A 19,337-nucleotide genomic window follows, 5' to 3' on the forward strand; every position below is an offset into this window, starting at 1 on the left:
CAGTTTGGTTCATATTGGTAGTTAGTAACAGGGATAGTCAGATGGCGGTAAGGCTTCTGTTCCAGGTCTTTCAGAGCATTATTTCAAGTTAATTTATGTGTAATTATGTGTTTAACATGACTTCTCCCTACTTGGTTATCAATTCCTTAGGGGTAAAGACTGTATTTTTTATGTACAATGCCTTGGAGATGCAACTATGTATTGAATGACGTCTTTCTTGAGTTCTGGTACTAATACTAATACCAATAATGTTACTCTCTGTATCACTCCTATTCTATCTGGGTAACATGTTTTAAACAAGTTATTCTAGGTTTACATTCTTAAAGAACTGAACAATTTTGAGGATATTTCTTCTTCCTTTTAGTGGCTATCTTCAAGAAGGTAAAAAATAGTCCATTTGGAGAGACTTAGTAGCTAAGGTGACACTGGCCATTATAGGCCACTTGCCATCTTTATATCACATTACAATTTGAACTTTACTTTGTACATTTTTTTTTTTCACAGAGATATTTTATGTGTCAAGGACAACAGAGAAGAATAAAAGAAAAATAGGCAGAAATGTAAGTTAAAAGGCAGGAAATAAGACAAGGGACAACAGGAAAAAAAAACAGACCTTGAAATTATTCTTTAATCATTTGTTTCTAAAGACAAAATGGTACATGGAAAACAAACATTTCCACTCAATGTATACACAATTTAGTAAAATAAATAATATAACTTTGTAGGCTAGTGAGTCCTTGGGTTGAGGAAGAAAAAACTTTCTGTGTCTAATATTCTTTTTCAAATCATTCAGAACATAGGAAGTCAGGAAGGGGACCCATAGGTAAAATCTTTCATTTTCAGAAGCCAAAATTAATTTTTATATACAAGCTGTATCCTGAAAATTTCCATTTTAATGAATTAATAATAATAAAGATAATAATTTATAGTTACACATTAATGTTGTAAATGAACTTGTTTATTTGTTCTTTCAAGCATTATCACAGTTTTACAAGATATGATGAAACTGGGCCCCACAGAGGTTGACTTTCCTAAATCTATACCCAAGTTAGTGGGAGGTCTGGGACTTGAACCCTTGCTTGTGACCCAAGGAATTGGGTAAAACATGTTAAATTCTAATTTAGTTGCATGGTGGTTATAGATCTCTTTGTTCTCTTAATCTCTGCCAGCTACTCTTTAAGTAGAAGAGGTTCACAATTTTGTCCTTTTTTAAAGAATTGCAAGGGGATTATTAATGTTGAAATGGACTGTTAGCTGAATTTCTTTCTAACAGTGCTCTGCAAACATTTAAGTATTTACTTAAATGTTTCTTGAATAAATAAATTGAGAGAGAAATTGTGAAGGAGTTCTTAAACTTGTAACTTTACCAGTATTTTATTGTGTTTTTGTTGGAAGTAATGAAGTTAGGTTTCCATGTGGAATAAATTGGTAGATTTCCTAAATGATGTGCAACAGTGCAGTTGTTTTCTGAGAATTAGATAATTCAATCAAATAATTTAATCAAACAAGCATTTATTAAGTGTTTACTAAGGGCCAGATGCTATGTTTAGGTGCTTATTCCATAAGTTTCTAATTAAATAGTTAATGATCAAGTTTTTTTGGGGGGAGAAATAATAAGGTATTTTGACAAGATACAAGTTTGAATCTTTTTATGCTGAGGAACTTTTGTGGGTAAGATGTGATTTAGGAATATTAAGTAAAGATGAGATGGATTGTTTCTGGAGAAGAGAGCTCAGAAGCTGTTATTAAAAGGGAAGAAAGGCCAAAAATATATACAAGATAGTTGGAATCAAACTCTAGAGAGTCTTTTGTATTTGGGAAAGGAATTTTATATTTTTAAATTTTCTTCCAATCACATGGTTGGTTAATTTGTTAATATTTCTCATCATCCCCTTCATTCACAGCATAGGATTGTAGTGTAATGATTGAAGATTAGAAAATTCAGTATGTATAAACAGGTATCAAGCCATCAACCACTGAGTATGGCTGACAACATAGTCCAAATAGATTAAAATATAATTGGGAAATATTTTAACAAAATAAATAAACCTACAATGGGACAATAGATAATGTGTAATATGTGGTTCTCAAGTCAATGAGTAGCTCACAAGCATCCTTATATATGGTTTACAGCCCTCATTTCCATTGATAGAGGACATTTAATAGCAAAAATAATATCTTTGGAAGAAACCATTTGGGAGCTAGAAGATTTATGGTGTTAAATCTGCTCAAATTCTTTTCAGATTAGCTGATCTCTGAGAATCTATTCAACTTTATTTCCTAGTGCTTACTATACCAACCTTTCTGGCTAGGCTGGTTGCCTCAAGTCAGGTGAATACACCATGCTCTTAGCATTCTCCTTTGCTCTTTCTCCATTCACATATTCTTGTGTTTTGTAAGCAGTAGAGGTAAAGTCACTTGCCTGAGTTCACACAGCTAGTAGCTGTCACGTGTCTGAGACTGGATTTGAACTCCAGTCCTCCTGACTCCACTGTGCTTCCTCCCCACCTCCCTACCTCTCCACCCATCATTCACATATTCATGCCATAAATATTTATTGAGTGCTGTGTCAAGGCTTGAAGCGTTTTCTCCATCCTAGCAAATAGTCCCCTATGATTCTAGACCAAGTGCAGCTCTGTCCTGGAATCCACCTACAATTTTTGTCTTTACTGCTTATCTTGGTGCTTGATATATTTCCATTTCCATATGCTACTGAAAGGTTTTATGTTTCTTCCCTTCCCTCCCCCAATAAGATTGTGAACTTATTGCAGGCAAGGGTTTATTTTGTATCACTCTAAAAATTATAGTGTTATCCTTCAGTCTTAAGTCCTCCTTTTCACACTCCCACCAATAAAAAACTTAAGGCAATTCTATGTATTCTGTCTTCCCCCCATATATATGTATATATACAAATGTATTTGAATATGTATATATGCATTTAACAAATAAACACATTTACTTTATATTATATCATCCTCCTGTATTACCATCTATACTGTCCATATATCAAATACACACTTAGATCTATGTAGGGATCTATGTATCTCTCTTGAATTGTACTAGCCTGAGAAAACAGACAAGTGTTCCCCTTTAAGGATTCTACATTCTTCCAGAAAGGCATTTGCATTCTGAAAAGGCTTCTTTTTTCTTAGCTATCCATTTACCTTCCACTTTTTCACTGGATGCTAGTGAAATCTGTTTCAAAATTTGAAATCATAGGCCCAATGGAGTTATTATTGATTTAGAGTTGGAATTGACATTAGAGCTCATCTATTCATTCTGTAGCTTGAGGACATTGACTCCTAGAGAAGTGACTTGTTTGAAATCTCTTGGGTGGTCAAGGATTTTAACCTAGGTCCTCTTATTACAAGTCCATTGATCTTCTCATTGAACTTGTCTTCTATCAGCATCTAAGGGAAAAGGTGCCCTCAGGTTCTTCTTAATTCAACATATTTTTGAGGTAAGGAAACTGGCCAAACTAAATCTATAACTTGGATAACATTAAAGCTTTTGAACTAGACTGAAGTACAGAGATAACTACAGATTTTAAGACCAGTACAAGCCATCAAGTTTTAAGTTCTCTTAACATCCAAATCCTTTCTGTTTTAAGTGTAGGTGACGTTTTCTGCGGTATTTCACCTGCTTATAGAATAAAGATCACTCATGCTAATAATTAGGTTTAATTTACTTCTAAGAAATTCAATAATTGCTAAGGAATTTTCAAAATTCCATTTCTGCCAAAGCGCATTTGTTGAACTCAGATTTCTTACAAAAGATAGATATTTCTAAAAACATCATTTAGATTTTTCTTCTATAGGGAGAATATTATCTGATTAAGCTGCCTCTGAGCTCTGTGTCCTAAAAAGACAAAAGCAGGCTGCCATAGCTTATTATTTTCCTATACAACTGAATTAAACTTGATGGCTTGATTTAGAAATCATTTGATGAAAATAGAACTTCTGAGAATAATGCTAATTTTTTCAGGTAATTTGGACTGGACTATTATTTTTCTTAGTCTCAAGATGTGCAAGATATTTATCACATTACAATGGCAGGAAATTACAGTGCTAGAATTAGTTTTCTATACGGTTATCAGAGAGCTTGTGAAAGCCTGGGAGAGATGTTTGGGAATTAATTTCCCTGGTTTTCATTACTCTGTACTTGTAGAATAAATTTAGAGATCTAAGGAATTAGAGTAAATCGCTGAAAGATTCCTGGATAAGGAAAAGCAGGGACTAATTAATTTGGATATGGTATCTCTCCCATTCTTTTAGGATTTCAGGTAGTTTAGTATTATCTTGTCCATTGTCATTTATGGAGTGCTTTAAGGTTTGCAAAATACTTTTCAGATATTATCATTTGATCCCAACTGTAACCTTGAGTTGCTATTATCCTCTCTTGTAATTGAGGAAATTGAGGTAAACAGATTAAGTGACTTGCCCAGGGTCATACCTGTAGTAAGTATCTCAGGAGTGATTTAAATTCAGATCTTCCTGACTCTTGGAATTTCAGATTATTTCATTTCTTAATATATTCTCATATGCCAACAGCAAACAAATAAAACCTAATTATTAGTATGAGTGCTCCATTGTACCACCTAGCTGCCTGCCATTAGTAAAGCAATTGGATACTTTAACTAGTTAGCTAGTTATATAGTTAACTAGTATATAGGAGGATCCAAATATTTGACTTTTTAAATCACAGAAGGCCAATGTTGTACAGTGCCCTGAATTCATCTATTACTAAAATATCTGGAATAATTAGATTCATGTTGATTCAGACTTTTATATCGGGCCATGCATTAGCCCTCTTGCCATTTATCTTGTCTATGTGATTAAAACAAACAAAAAATCAAGAACAAGAAATCCCACTCCCTCAACCAATCAATATAAAGAATGTCAGACAGCATACTTGATTTCATGATTAGGGTGTATAAAGAAAATATAAATATTTGAAATCCAAAATTAGTCTTTTGTTCTATTTTTAGCTCTATATTATACTCCAGCAAAACTTTATTAATCTAAAGATTAATATTTTTATTTTAATATTTGCAGGCCTTACTGACTTATAGTGACAACTAGTTTCTTTACATCTTGTGATATACTCTTTTATGCCTTTGGAATTCCTGTCTTATTCATAGGACTTTGTTGGTCTGTTCTTTTCTATGATCAGCAATCAGTGACCAAATACTGATTTAATTGATCATGCTTTTCAAATTCCTCAGGGGAATTTTAGTAATTCAGGCAAATATAATCTTGGTCTTCTGCAAATATATTTTCTATGAGAAAGACAGTACAAGTGAGACTATAGAAACAGAAAGAAAGGTTTTATGTCTGTATAACAATTATTGTTAGCTGTTATTATAAGTTCAAAGTTGATGGCTCTTTAGAGTTAACAGGTAGGTGATAATATTGTTAGACTGATTATACAATGAGGAAATGGGTGCTTTGAAAAATTTGTCACTTTCTCATGATCACAGAGTAATTGATCTTTATTTGATTCTGTCCTATATTTAGAATAAATCTAGGCAGCCTCTGTGATATAGTAGATAGATGCTGAACTTGAAGTGAGGAACACTGACAGAGATCGTCATTTAACTTTTATCTATCCGAGTTTTCTATTCTTAAAATGGAAATAATAATAACACCTACCTCCCAAATGAGATGTTTGTAAAATTCTTTGTCTACTTTAAAGCGCTGTATAAATTAATGCTAGCTATTATCACTATTAAATCTGCTAATTTCATTCACAACCAGTACTCTATTTCATATAAAGCTCCAATAGAGAAAGGAGATGAAAAGTGGTTCTGTTTGTTGAATGTGTACCATTAAGTGACTGTATCATTTTCAAACTTAAGCTTAGAAAGTCAGTGGTATTAAATTTAACTGTTTTAACATTTGAACAGATTTCTGACTTTTAGGGATATCCACAAAAGATGATTCTAAAAATAGGGGAGGATCTGCCCTAAAATGTGTTATTTCCTACTTATGAAGATAAAGTTTCAGGATTATTTATGCCTGTTATTTTGAGTCTAATCTGTATGACATAACCCACATAGATAATTTCCATGGTAACTCTGGGTGTGTGTTACGTATATCTCAAGGCTAATTGATAGAATAACAGAGAGGGGGGAAAATTCATAGGAAAATATGCCATGTAACAGTACTTTGTTAAATAACCCGTTAAATGAAAGACATTTTGCTCAAAATAAGATCCATTCAGCTTCTACTCACAGGATCCAGCTTTAAGGATTTCTATCCTACTCCCTCATTTTTCAGAATTTAAAGAAACTTACTTAAATGATGCTCTTGGAACACTTCACACTTCAATCAAGAGAATTGAAGAGAAGAATCACACAAAAAGGGAATCAAGAAGAACATTGGAAATACAGACTAAAGGATATTATTAAAGAAATGTGTGATCTCTAAAGAAGTTAATTGGTCACTTGAGCAGAGCAAGAGATAACGATGTATATATATGTTCCTCTGGCCACTTGATATGAAGGGTACTCAAAAGCAAGTCTCTACCATTCTGTGTTCAAGATCCCCTATGGATGCTATAGGATGGCAGGGAAAATTCTATGTTTTGTTCTTATCTCTCACTTGTTCAGCAAAACCACAGCCTTTTCTAGTCAGCCCCATAACTCCATTCCTTTCTCCAAGGCCTAACTTATCTATGAAGCTTTTCTTTATCATCCCAGTAGGAAGTGAGCTCTCCTCCTTCCTTTATTGCCCATACCAACCATATGTTCCGTAGTTATTTTTATGTGTGCTTTATCTCCCCAACCATATTGTATAAGAACAAAAAATATATCTTATTGTATTTGTACCTCCTTGTGTTGTCCCCCACCCCACCTCACCCCTATCAATGTAACATCTTACCTCACATATAGTAGACTATGGGGAAAAAAAGGGCAGTTCTCAATGTATGAATGAGTAATGCTCTAAGACTGGGTTTGTAACTCATTTCTGAATTGGGATATGTAATACATTTTCCACTAGGAACAATATTATAAAAAGGTAATTATCTGCCTAAATGAAATACGATACAAAAAATGTTTTGTGACTTTATAAGCAAATTATAAAGCCAGCTATTATCATTCTAGATTACAAAATAGCTTCAATAAGGCAGACTGAATTTGGGGTTCTAAAGTTTTTGCCCTTTCTCCCAGGCCAAAGGACTAGAATTAGGCTTTTTTTCTGGGACAGACTTCCATTGCCCATTACCATTGACCTCTCTTTGAGATCCTAGTGCTCCTGTGTTATCTTAGTCCTTTCATTAAATCTCCAAGGCTTGTCTCCTAAATGCTCAGCCTTTAAAAATTACCTATAATTCTTCCTAGCTCATACCTCATCACTCCAAATAAAACTCTTTTCTGTAGTGAAACATCACTGAGAAGTTTTGGGAGGAAAGCAGTCTTAATTACATAAATTTGCACCATTTGGCTAACAATGGATTTAGGTTTCTTGGAGGCATTTACAAAAATGTATGATTATTAATTCAGATCTAATTAATATAATGCCAGGTACTACAGTCAAACCAAATAAAGAAGCGGGGAAAGATATTTAAGGTGATTGGAGTTTCATCAGTTGGGGCTGTTCTGCCTTGGGAGTGTGTCCAGAAATTCTAAGTTGCTCTTGATTTTAAAAATATCTTCTTTTCACTTTTACTTATAAATAAACAATTTTTATAAATATACAATCTGGTATAAATACAAATTCTTTAAAAACTCTAAAGAATTTTCAGGGAGGGAGGGAAAACTTGAGACTATGGGAACGATTAAGTTAGATGCTTTTAAATTAGGACCTGCTCAGTGAATTAAAGTTAATTAATATAAAGTGTTGGTGAATGTTATGAAAAGAAATGAGTTTTGAATGATTATCTTTCTTCTGTGTGGTTCATCTTGATGAGTACTGAAGTGTTAATTATTTTTTAAAAAAGTGTTACCAAGAATATAAAAGCCGTATGCATTAGGAAGCAGGTTGCCCATTGCTTGAGGTCTTCAAATACATGCTGACTGTTGAAGAGTAGATTCCTATTCAGACAGTATTTGGAATAGATGGCTTCTGAAATTTCTTTCATTTTTGAGATTCTGTGAAAACTGAGAAGAGTTATTAGCAATGGATTCAGTAGTATTTGAGATTGCCTAAATGAAACCTTCACGTACAACAGAGCTTAATTTGTGAAAGCATTTATTTTAGGATAATCTCCCTTTTAGGAGGATATTAGACATTGCCATTGGTGTTTACTTTTGCCTTATTGAGTTGTATTTTAGGATTTTGAATCAAAACAGTTTAGGAACCTGTTAAAATATGTTGTAAGATTCCTTGTTTGTATGTCTCACAAGTTAAATATATTAAAAAGACAAGCACCTGGAGCGTTAGAACAGGCCTTTCTTTCCATCATGGAAGGTATTTCTATTTTCCACTGTCTGTTAATCTCTTGGATGGTCAGGAGAAATCATGGGTTCTTAAATTAAAACCTGAATGGGTCTTTCATTCATACCATATTATAAATGATGTTATATTATATGTTTATAAAATATTATATAATATGTATTACATGTTATAATTTGTCCATTAACATGTAATTTATAATTACAATGTTTTAACTATATAACATTATAAATGAAGAGCCTTCATTTATAACATTATAGTATTACTGGAGCTCTATGACGAGAGCTAAAAGGGAACTGAGACTCCCAACCCTCTCATTTTGAAAATGAAAAACCAATAGATACTCAAAGAAGTTGAGTGACTTGTTCAAACGATATTTGTCAGTCAGGATTTGGACCCAAGAATCAATTCTAAATCTAGAATTTTTTTTGTATTGCTTCTAATGCCTCATCTCATTTCTGTTACTGAGCATGAACTAACATAAATGGGGAGCTGAGAGGAGGGTATCTCTGAGCAACTTGGTAGTGCAATGGATAGAGTATTGGGCTTGGAATCAGAAAGATCCAGCCTCAGACTTATAACTCACTTAGCTATTTGCCTCAGTTCCTCGCCTGTAAAATGAGCTGGAAAAGTTGGAATGGCAGACCACAAAAACAAAAAATGGGGTTTCTTTTTATTTAAGGGTTGGTCCTGGTGGATTAAGGCCTTCCTTATTTTTGTGGACAGGACCTAGATTATGTGAGCAAGATCCCCCAGACTGGCAGGAAAAGTGTCAGGACACAGCAAAGCTATGTTGAATTGAAGCTCGATTTAGCACATGCCTTGATCATGTGTTCATGGATCCCAGGTTTTATCATTGGGGCGATTTGGAGAATTCATCAGCTAATTAGAATCTTTTGTGTTCTTGTTTTGAGCACGAAGCAAATGACAAAAACAATTTGTGAGGAGGAGGAGAAGAGGAGAACAAAATAATTTCGGGACTAGCCCCAGCCATCATTCTGTCCTCTCCTAGGTCCATACTACCGAACAGAAAATTGAGGTTCAGAATCATGGCATTAAGTACAGCAGGATTCTCAGTCATCAGAGGACCATGTCCATTGTCACTCCCAATTAATGACTAAGCAACAAATTATATCATGTTACCTTGTTTTAGCCATTCATGGTGTGTGTGTGTGTGTGTGTGTGTGTGTGTGTGTGTGTGTGTGTATTTTGGACTGGAACTTTTAATTTCATTGGTGTAGAGAATTCCCAATGAGGAAACTCTATGCAGAATGACAGCTGCTCTCTAATTTATATATAGACTTAGCTGTGTGAGGTGACTTGTCAAGAAGGACATATATGTCAGAGTATATAAATATAATACATATTTATAGCTGACCAAAGCAGGTTCTCTCTTAGGAGAAAGTTATACCATTGCTATCCAAAGTACTTGGAATACTGTCCCCTACCCTCCAACTTGGTCTAGTACATCAAGTTTTATTTAAGCATTTTTTAGATTTGCTAAGGAAGAGGTAATTTTGTGGAATATTTTGATTGTCCCCAATCATTAGTGATCCATTCATTCCCATAATATTCTAGGCTTATGAAAGGTTCACTCAGAGGAGCTGGTGAACCATTGTCTGTGCAGACTGAAAGGCCAGCTCAGGGTCTATATCCTCTCCACTTCAAGAGGAAGGATGGAAGAAAAGAAAGGAGGAAAGGAGGGAGGAAGGATGTGGGCTCCTGGAAATAGTGTATGCAGTGTTATACCCCTTCACAGAGATAGAGAGGGAGAAAGACAGAGAGATTGAGAGAGAGACAGAGACAGAGACAGAGGAACCTGCAAGCAGGCTAAGCTGTGTACCACCCCTAGTCTCCTGCTTCTGGAAAGAAGGGGGATAGGTACATTTGCTCATCTTTTCTTTGTCCTGGAGCTCACCCACAATAATTCCAAAGCATTGTTTCATTTTTTTTTTTTTTTTAATGTTGTAGTCTTTGTATACATTGTTTTCATCAATCCACTTATTTCACTGTCACTTTCCCATGCTCCTGACTTCTTCATCTTCTTAATTTCTTACAGTTGACAACAATGTGCAGTTGAATTTATGTCAGTTTGTCTGGAGGAGCACTCAGTTTTCACATTTTTCTTATATTTTGGTGTATTTGAGATCTCTTTGTCTTTGATCTCCTTAGTGTATGACAAGCTATGGAATTCTTTGGGTTGTAGGATCACTTTCTTTGTATAAATCCAAATTCCAAATAATTCCAAGTTGCTTTTGTAGAAGCCATTGAGATCAATTCAATGTTTTTACAGTATTTCCTATACTGACTTTTTCTATCATTGTCAGTTTGCTGGATATGAGAGTAAATCTCAGTTATTTTGTGGTGTATCTTTTTAAATTAGGGAATTGAAGCAATCTTTCATATTTTGCAATTTTCCCTTGAACTGTTTTCATATCCTTTGTCCACTTAACCACTGAAGAATGAATCTTGTTTTTATAGATTTATTATTTTCTTATAAACCTTGGATATAAGACCTTTTTCAGAGTTGATGAAAAGTGCCTTTTTTCTTCTTCCTCTCAACCCCATAGGCAGGTTTCAAATCTAACTGGAAGAAATTATGTTATAGTTGGAGGAAAAATGGTAGCTTATAGCATCATAGATAGAATTTAGTGCTAGAGGAAGGGATAGTTTGAATATCATTTGCAGATATTCTGAAGATCATTTTAGGAATGATGAATCTGAAGATCATTCTTGGAATGATCACAATCATAGAAAAGCTTGATTGTTGTCAAGCATTTGTCAGATGAGGGGTAAAAACAGGCCAGTCACCTATGGAGCACATTCATTCCTAAAGCCCAGTTATTTTACTTTTTGTCTCACTAAAACCAACTCTATAAAGGAAAGCAGTGTTTTCTACCTCCTTCCCCCTCTAAAAAAAGGGCATTTATAGACTAATAACAGCTTTTCTCTCTGATAAGCCATTAAGGGTAGTACCCTCTTTATGACAGCGAGGAAAGAGAACATAAACCTTGCCATTGAAAAATGTATGCTATTTTATGTTATTAAGAGGTGGAGTGCTTTTTTTTTTTTTTAATTATTTCAACTCTATTTTCATCACTGCCTTTATAGGGAGCCTTTAAAATTGTACAGATGAGATAGGCTTTGTCTTTAAAATCCTGACCATGAATTCACTTTATTTTTTCTTTTATTCCTTTTCAGTAGCTTTACAGTAGCATTTAGGTCAACTCTGAATTAGAATTTTATAGAGAAGATAGTTAGGATATGCTCTTCAGAAAACATGCATTCACTCTTTAATTTTAGAGAAGGTTTTTCTGGGAAGAAAAACAAAGGAGTTAAATGGAGTTGCATTGTAGACTTCATCCCATAATAAGAACTGTTGTGATTCCACTCCCTCCTTCCCTAGATTCAAGATAAGGAGTTGATTTGTACTTCTTATAAGATTATACATTTATAAGTCTATACTGGACTTTGATCATTGAATTTGACTTCCTCATTTGAACTCAGGGACTGAAGTGATTTGCCCATAGTCCCAAATATTAAGTGGTTTACCTGAAATTTAAACTTATTGTCCTCGTTCCAAATTGTATTATCTTTCTTCTGAACCCTGCTGTCTCTAAGTGATTTATTATAGAACAATTGGGTTTGTAGTTGGAAGAAATAAGAAGTCTACTATTGTACAAATTTGTTTCAGCAAAGAAAGGGTAACCTATTTATTTAGATAATGATTTAAAAATATTTCGGGAACTTTCTATCTAAAAGCAGGAGGAAGTCTTCTTGTATACCTGACATAGAAAATAGAACAATTAGGTCATTGTGAACACAGGGAAGTACTTTCATCATATTTACTGTTTTGGAATCCAACTGCGTTACAGCCTAAGCCTAAATGTGCGTGTGTGTGTGTGTGCGTGTGTGTGTGTGTGTGTGTGGTTTGTGTGTGTGTGTGTGTGTGTGTGTGTGTGTGTGTGTGTGTGTAGTGTCAGAAGAGCTGAAATTGGGAATGAGACAAATTAATTCTGGATATTAAACTCTCAATTCCATGATCATAGTATTTTTCTTCAAAAATAATCCTGGGAGGAAGATAATTTGTATCTAGTTGATTTTTTTCTATCATGAAACGTAGAAAAAATACTTAGTTTTTAATAGAGACCTTAATTCTATAGACAATCAAACAACAGACATCTTGGCTGGAATTTATTATAATTTTGCTGTGGTATATTGTAATATTATGTTAAATGTAAAATTACATAGCTCTGTGTATGTGTGTGCGTGTGATGTATTTATACTTTTTTTTTCTTGCCGAGGCAATTGGGGTTAAGTGACTTAGCCAGAGCCATACAGCTAGGAAGTGTTAAGTGTCTGAGGCCACTTTGAACTCAGGTCCTCTTGACTTCTGGGCTGGTGCTCTATCTGTTGCATCAACTAACTCGCCTATTTATACTTTTTTAAAAATGCAGTTCCTTTTCTGGGTTTGTTTGTTTTTTTGAGGCACTTGGGATTAAGTAATTTAGCCAGAGTCATACAGCTAATAAGTATCTGAGGCTGGATTTGAATTAAGATTCTCCTGATTCTAGGCCCTGTTCTATTAATTGAATTAAAAATAGTTAATATGGGCAGAGATTAGAGATCTGCTGATAATAACTCACCTTTACACAGTGCTTTGAACATTGAAATGTTTTTGATGTCATCTTCATCTCCACCTCTCCCTCTTCCTCTCCTTCCATTGTAGCAAAGGATAAAGAAAGAGACAATTGGCAAAACTTGCCAACCTGCCAACCAAGCCTGAAATATATAATGTTTTGTACCCATCTCTTCAAAGAAGAGAGGGAAACATTTTCTTTTGGGGCCTAATTATATGGGGTGCTTCATATTTCGCAAAATATTTTCTTTATAACATTTCTATGAGGCAGACAGATGGGGGAACTGAGTAAATTATAATAAGTCAGTTAGGATTCATCAACTCTTCCATGTTCAGCCCTCTTTTTCTTATTAATTACTCTTCTAAAGGTGCAAGTATTTGAAAAATAGTAATAAAATATAGATTGTAGGTTAATTTAACTGCCTGACCCCAAGATAATGATCTAACAATAAGGTCTTGTGTTTATATAATAGTTTACAAGGTACTTTTACATCTCATTTGATCTCTACTGATAGCTTTGTCTGGTAGTCAAACAAACAGCAAAATTTCCATTTTACATAGGAAACCGAGACTCAGAAAGGGAAATACCTGCCATGTCCAAGATTGGACAGTGGTAGAATGGACAGAATGGTAAGTGGAAGAGTAAGGACTAGAATCCAGATGGGCTAACTTCCTAGGCCAAGACCCTTAATAATAAGAGTTCTTATATCCTAGTATGTTTCTCAGATATGTACTTATAAGGACTGTTCCTCTATTAGGATACTCTGTACCTATTAAAAAGAAATGGACTGCATCTGGGTAGTTCCAACTGACTTTCCAAAGAATGCTTTTCTTCCCATTTTTTTTTTTTTTTAATTTAATAGCCTTTTATTTACAGGATATATACATGGGTAACTTTACAGCATTAACAATTGCCAAACCTCTTGTTCCAATTTTTCACCTCTTACCCCCCCCCCTCCCTAAATGGCAGGATGACCAGTAGATGTTAAATATATTAAAATATAACTTAGATACATAATAAGTATACATGACCAAAACATTATTTTGCTGTACAAAAAGAATCAGACTCTGAATTATTGTACAATTAGCTTGTGAAGGAAATCAAAAATGCAGGTGTGCATAAATATAGGGATTGGAATTCAATGTAATGGTTTTTAGTCATCTCCCAGAGTTCTTTTTCTGGGTATAGCTGGTTCAGTTCATTACTGCTCCATTAGAAATGATTTGGTTGATCTTGTTGCTGAGGATGGCCTGATCCATCAGAACTGGTCATCATCTAGTATTGTTGTTGAAGTATATAATGATCTCCTGGTCCTGCTCATTTCACTCAGCATCAGTTCGTGTAAGTCTCTCCAGGCCTTTCTGAAATCATCCTGTTGGTCATTTCTTACAGAACAGTAATATTCCATAATTTTCATATACCACAATTTATTCAGCCATTCTCCAACTGATGGACATCCATTCAGTTTCCAGTTTCTAGCCACTACAAAAAGGGCTGCCACAAACATTCGTGCACATACAGGTCCCTTTCCCTTCTTTATAATCTCTTTGGGATATAATCCCAGTAGTAGCACTGCTGGATCAAAGGGTATGCACAGTTTGATAACTTTTTGAGCATAGTTCCAAATTACTCTCCAAAATGGTTGGATTCGTTCACAACTCCACCAACAATGAATCAATGTCCCAGTTTTCCCACATCCCCTCCAACAATCATCATTATTTTTTCCTGTCATCTTAGCCAATCTGACAGGTGTGCCCATTTTCTTTAAAAGATCCTTTTTTTGTGTGCATGGGTGTTTAGTTTATATTTTCTATAAATATGACTGCTTTTTTTCTTCCAGCAATGGACAAACAATTAAGTCCTCACATTTTATACACGATTGTAGTAGTGCCAAATAGTAGTAATAGCTATCATTTAGATAGTACTCTAAGGTCTGCAGAGATACACATATACACATATACATACATACATTAAATATATATATATATATATATATATATATATACACACACACACACACAACATATATATATGCACATACATAAATATTCAGTATATATATATGTGTGTGTGTGCATATAAAAGTACTGGATCAAAGAAAAATTGATAGCTGAAATTAATATTTTATATTTAAACTGTCAGACACATCAGATGAAATTCAGCAAACATTTAATATTAGTGTGTCCCATTATACTAAATATCCTCTGTTCTTTCCCAATTCCTGAAGGAAAAAAAAAGTTATCCACAGAAAATTTCCATTCCACCACTGGGGTAGTTCTTCAGTTTTATAGAGGGAGATACTGGAACTGGCAGTGGGGAACAAAGAGTATTCCAACTCCCACAGCTGTAGGAGATAGGTATGAATAAATGTGCACTTGGATGTAGCAACAAGAAGGAGCCAGCTTTTAGTGAGAACAAGGTGATAGAGCGTGTGAAAAAGGAAAAAGCAAGTTTGTTATCCATAGTATAGCAGCATTTGAGAGGGTACAGTGGAAGGAAGGGGGAGTTTTAAAGTGGACTAATGTAGGGGATTGAGTAAAGGGTGATAGAAATAGGGAATCTATCAGTGGAAGATTGAGAACTGGACTTGAGGTCTTCTTGACCCCAGATCTGGCCCTCTATCCACTGCATCCTCTAGCTCCCTTTGATTTTATCAGTCTAATGAGGAAACTGCTTTATCAATGTGGATTAGCCCCTGCTCTGCAACATATGATTGACCCAGGGGCTTTAGTATAGAATTGGAGAGCTTGGGGAGCTGAGAGGTTACAGGTTATATGGCTTGGCCTGAATTATACAGCCAGGTTATTAAAGGTGGATTTGAATAAAAGTTACTCTCCTCAATTTGAAACTACATCCAAAAGAGCAATAAAACTGCATACACTTTCATCCAGCTATATCATTACTGGGTCTGTATCCCAAAGAAATAATAACAAAGAGAAAAGAACCCAAATGTGCAAAAATGTTTGTAGTAGCTCTTTTTTGTGGTGGCAAGGAACTGGAAATTGAGTGGATGCCCCAGTTGGGAATGGCTAAATAATTTATGGCATATGTTTGTTATGGAATATTATTGTTCTATAAGAAATGATGAACAGGCTGATTTCAGAACCGCCTGGAGACTTATGCAGAGTGAAGTGAGCAGAACTAAGAGAACATTGTATACAATAACAGCAAGATTACATGATGATCAACTTTGGTAGACTTAGCTCTTCTCAGCAATACCATCATCCAAGACAATCCCAATAGACTTGGGAAGGAAAACACCATCTGAATTCAGAGAGAAAACTATGGAGAGTAAATATTGATCACAGCATACCATTTTCACTTAAAAAAAATTTTTTTTTCTTTTTCTTTCTTGTAATTTTTCCCTTTTGTTTTCTTTTCCAACATGAGAAATATGGAAATATGTTTAAAATAATTGTACATATATAGCTTATATTGTATTGCTTGCTATCTTGGGGAGAGGGGAGGTAGGAGAGAGAAGAAAAAGAAATTGGAACTCAAAATCTTACAAAGATGAATGTTGAGGATTATCTTTCCATGTAAAATAAAATACTATTGAACACAAAAAAAGTCTCCCTGCTTCTGAGCCTGGATCCCTGACTTTTGTGCTGACTCATTATCAGTAGTGGTATAATCATGGGAACGAAACATCCTTGTTAATGGTATTCCTCTCTCTCTCTTTCTTTATCAGATTTGATCAGTGCCATGGGGTGCAAAGTATTCCTCAATTTTGGACAACAGCTCTTACGGCGGAAAGTTGTGGACTGCAGCCGAGAGCAGAGCCGCCTGTCTCGCTGCTTGAACACGTTTGATTTGGTGGCTCTCGGCGTGGGCAGCACGCTCGGAGCAGGGGTCTATGTGTTGGCTGGCGCGGTGGCCCGCAAGAATGCCGGCCCTTCCATTGTTATCTCCTTCCTCATTGCTGCCTTGGCCTCCGTCTTAGCAGGACTGTGTTACGGGGAGTTTGGTGCTAGGGTTCCAAAGACTGGCTCCGCTTACCTCTACAGCTACGTCACTGTGGGTGAGCTCTGGGCCTTCATCACCGGCTGGAACTTAATTCTCTCCTACATCATCGGTAAGCAGCCTCAGAGCCAGACCACAGGCGGCTGCCCTCGGGTCTGTGCTTACGAGCCAGAGCCCTCTCACTTCCTGCAGGGCAGCACTTTGCTCTGCTTTCCCCTGCCGAGCTGGAGCTGACCCGTCTTTAATTCTGACTCAGAATTTTAGACTTGGAGAAAATGGAAAGTGCTGTCTTACCTAGTCTTTTATAGCAATCTAGGAAAGCTAGGGAGAACTCAATTCTTGTTAATTTGGCCAACACCGTACATAGTAGGGGGTTTTTCCCCCTGATTCTGTTAAATTAGTATATGAAAGGTAAGGCTGGGTAAGATCACGGATAGTTCATGAATTCAATTTCTCTTGGAATAGTATACCAATGGTGGGACAAGGAGGTACAGGACCCTCTTTAATCTATGGTTGAAGAGGCTACAGCTTTACATAGGCCCAACTGGTGAAGTCAGTGGGATGAGTCTTTACATCATTTCAGTAATCTATAGTACCCAAAACACACATTGTTCTTGTAAATTTATAATAAAATAAATAAATAAAATAAAATAAAAACTAGTGATGGAAGATATTTTTTAAAAGTTAAACATTAAAAATTTCTTGCTATAATTTTAATAGCATGCCAGAGTTTGTAAACATGGTTATATGAAATGGATCATTTTATATCCAAAGAGGGTTTTGGATCCAAAGAGACGTAAGAAATATAAAAATTTTTATATTTATATAATAATTATTTACATAATACATATGATTATATATACAATAACATAAGACCTTTTTGTGAATAAAACAATGAATTAGCACCGAGTGTGTATTTCATGGCATAAGCTGCATTTCCTGCATTGTGCTCAGAGAAGTGCCCAATTTTCTATGAACTTTTTGGTGATTATGTCTCTCTTGACAGGTACCTCAAGTGTAGCAAGAGCATGGAGTGCAACATTTGATGAACTGATAGGCAAACCTATTGGGGATTTTTCCCGAACACATATGTCTTTGGATACTCCTGGATTAGCTGAATACCCAGACATATTTTCTGTGATTATCATTCTGATTTTAACAGGTAAATGATGACATTAAAAAATAATAATCTTAGGTGGCTGTCTACACAACAAGTACCTCAGTATTTTCATTGTGTTAGCAGGAAAAAGCAAAATTCTTTTTTTTTTTTTTTCCCAGATTGAGCCTCTGACACTAAAGATTTTTTGGTTAATTGTAAATGGGGACCAGCATATTTAATAGCTGTAGAGTTGATTTTTGCATGTCAGTCTGGTCTAAGTCCCTAATTTTACTAGTGAGTAGAAGCCTGGATAGGTTGAGTGATCTGCTTTAGGTCACACACCCAGGTAGGGGTCAAAATCCTTTATAATTCCTCATGTTAGATGAGAATCTTAAGTGTCCGATGAAGCCGTCTGTTTGTGGAGTGAGATTTCCTCAGAAGACCTTCTTGTTCAGATGGCAGTAATGACTTAGTAGAACTTTGTCTGCTAAGTGAAGTTGTCAAGCTTGATAAAATTGCCAGTTGATAGAGTTTGCCAGCCTGCAAAATGTGGAGCAATATGGATTGTGGAATCTGCTCAAGTGTGCCTATTTATTTAATGGAAATATTTGTTTTGTACCTAACAATTATCAAAACATATCTTTAAAAAGGAAATGTGCTAAAAATCAGTCTTGGTCACAGAACTAAAATAGTATATTTCTGGAAAACAGCTTGTCTGATATATAAAATCTTCAGACTTTTACCACCAACATGGGAGATTTTCTTCTGTATAGTTTACCTGAGAAGAGATTGACAAACTGATTTACGTGATCTAAATGCCAAGTCAGAAAGCTTGAAGACAGTAATCATTTAAAGTTCACAAAGCTTAAGATGGTTTTAAAAATCAGCTGCTACTCTTCTGCATGTCCAAGAAGTGAAGTTATTATGTACCACAGACTGCCTCTAGTGACTTAGCTAATAGAACAGCCCCAAATCTCAAAAGATTTTAATTTTACTCTTGTGAATTTAAGAGGGAAGTATCATTGAAAAGAATGTTGGGTAGGAGAAGAAAGTTTTCTTCAACTTATGTCTTAGGATTGTTGTGAGGATGAACATGAAATATTTGTGAAGTCTTTAGCTTATGACTGGCACATAGTTATGTAAATGGTAACTAAAATAGTGATAATGATAATAATAGTAATCATTGTACCCTAATAGCTTTCATCCCCTCCATGAGGTATGTTTCATCTCCTACTTTGC

At 35.1% G+C, this 19,337-nt stretch overlaps 1 protein-coding gene across 2 annotated transcripts in view; it reads left to right on the plus strand.

Annotated features, from left to right (window-relative positions):
- Positions 1–19,337, plus strand: part of SLC7A1 (solute carrier family 7 member 1) — a 71,656-nt gene that overhangs the window by 26,031 nt on the left and 26,288 nt on the right. For both annotated transcript variants that reach the window (XM_031960745.1, XM_031960746.1), the window contains exons 2-3: positions 16,728–17,111; positions 18,006–18,161. In XM_031960745.1, the coding sequence (XP_031816605.1) occupies positions 16,742–17,111; positions 18,006–18,161 (526 nt within the window). In that variant the 5' untranslated portion in view covers positions 16,728–16,741. The remainder of the gene's footprint in view (positions 1–16,727; positions 17,112–18,005; positions 18,162–19,337) is intronic.

Source organism: Sarcophilus harrisii, chromosome 3 (genome assembly GCF_902635505.1).
Source record: "Sarcophilus harrisii chromosome 3, mSarHar1.11, whole genome shotgun sequence".
Classification (NCBI taxonomy): domain Eukaryota; kingdom Metazoa; phylum Chordata; class Mammalia; order Dasyuromorphia; family Dasyuridae; genus Sarcophilus; species Sarcophilus harrisii.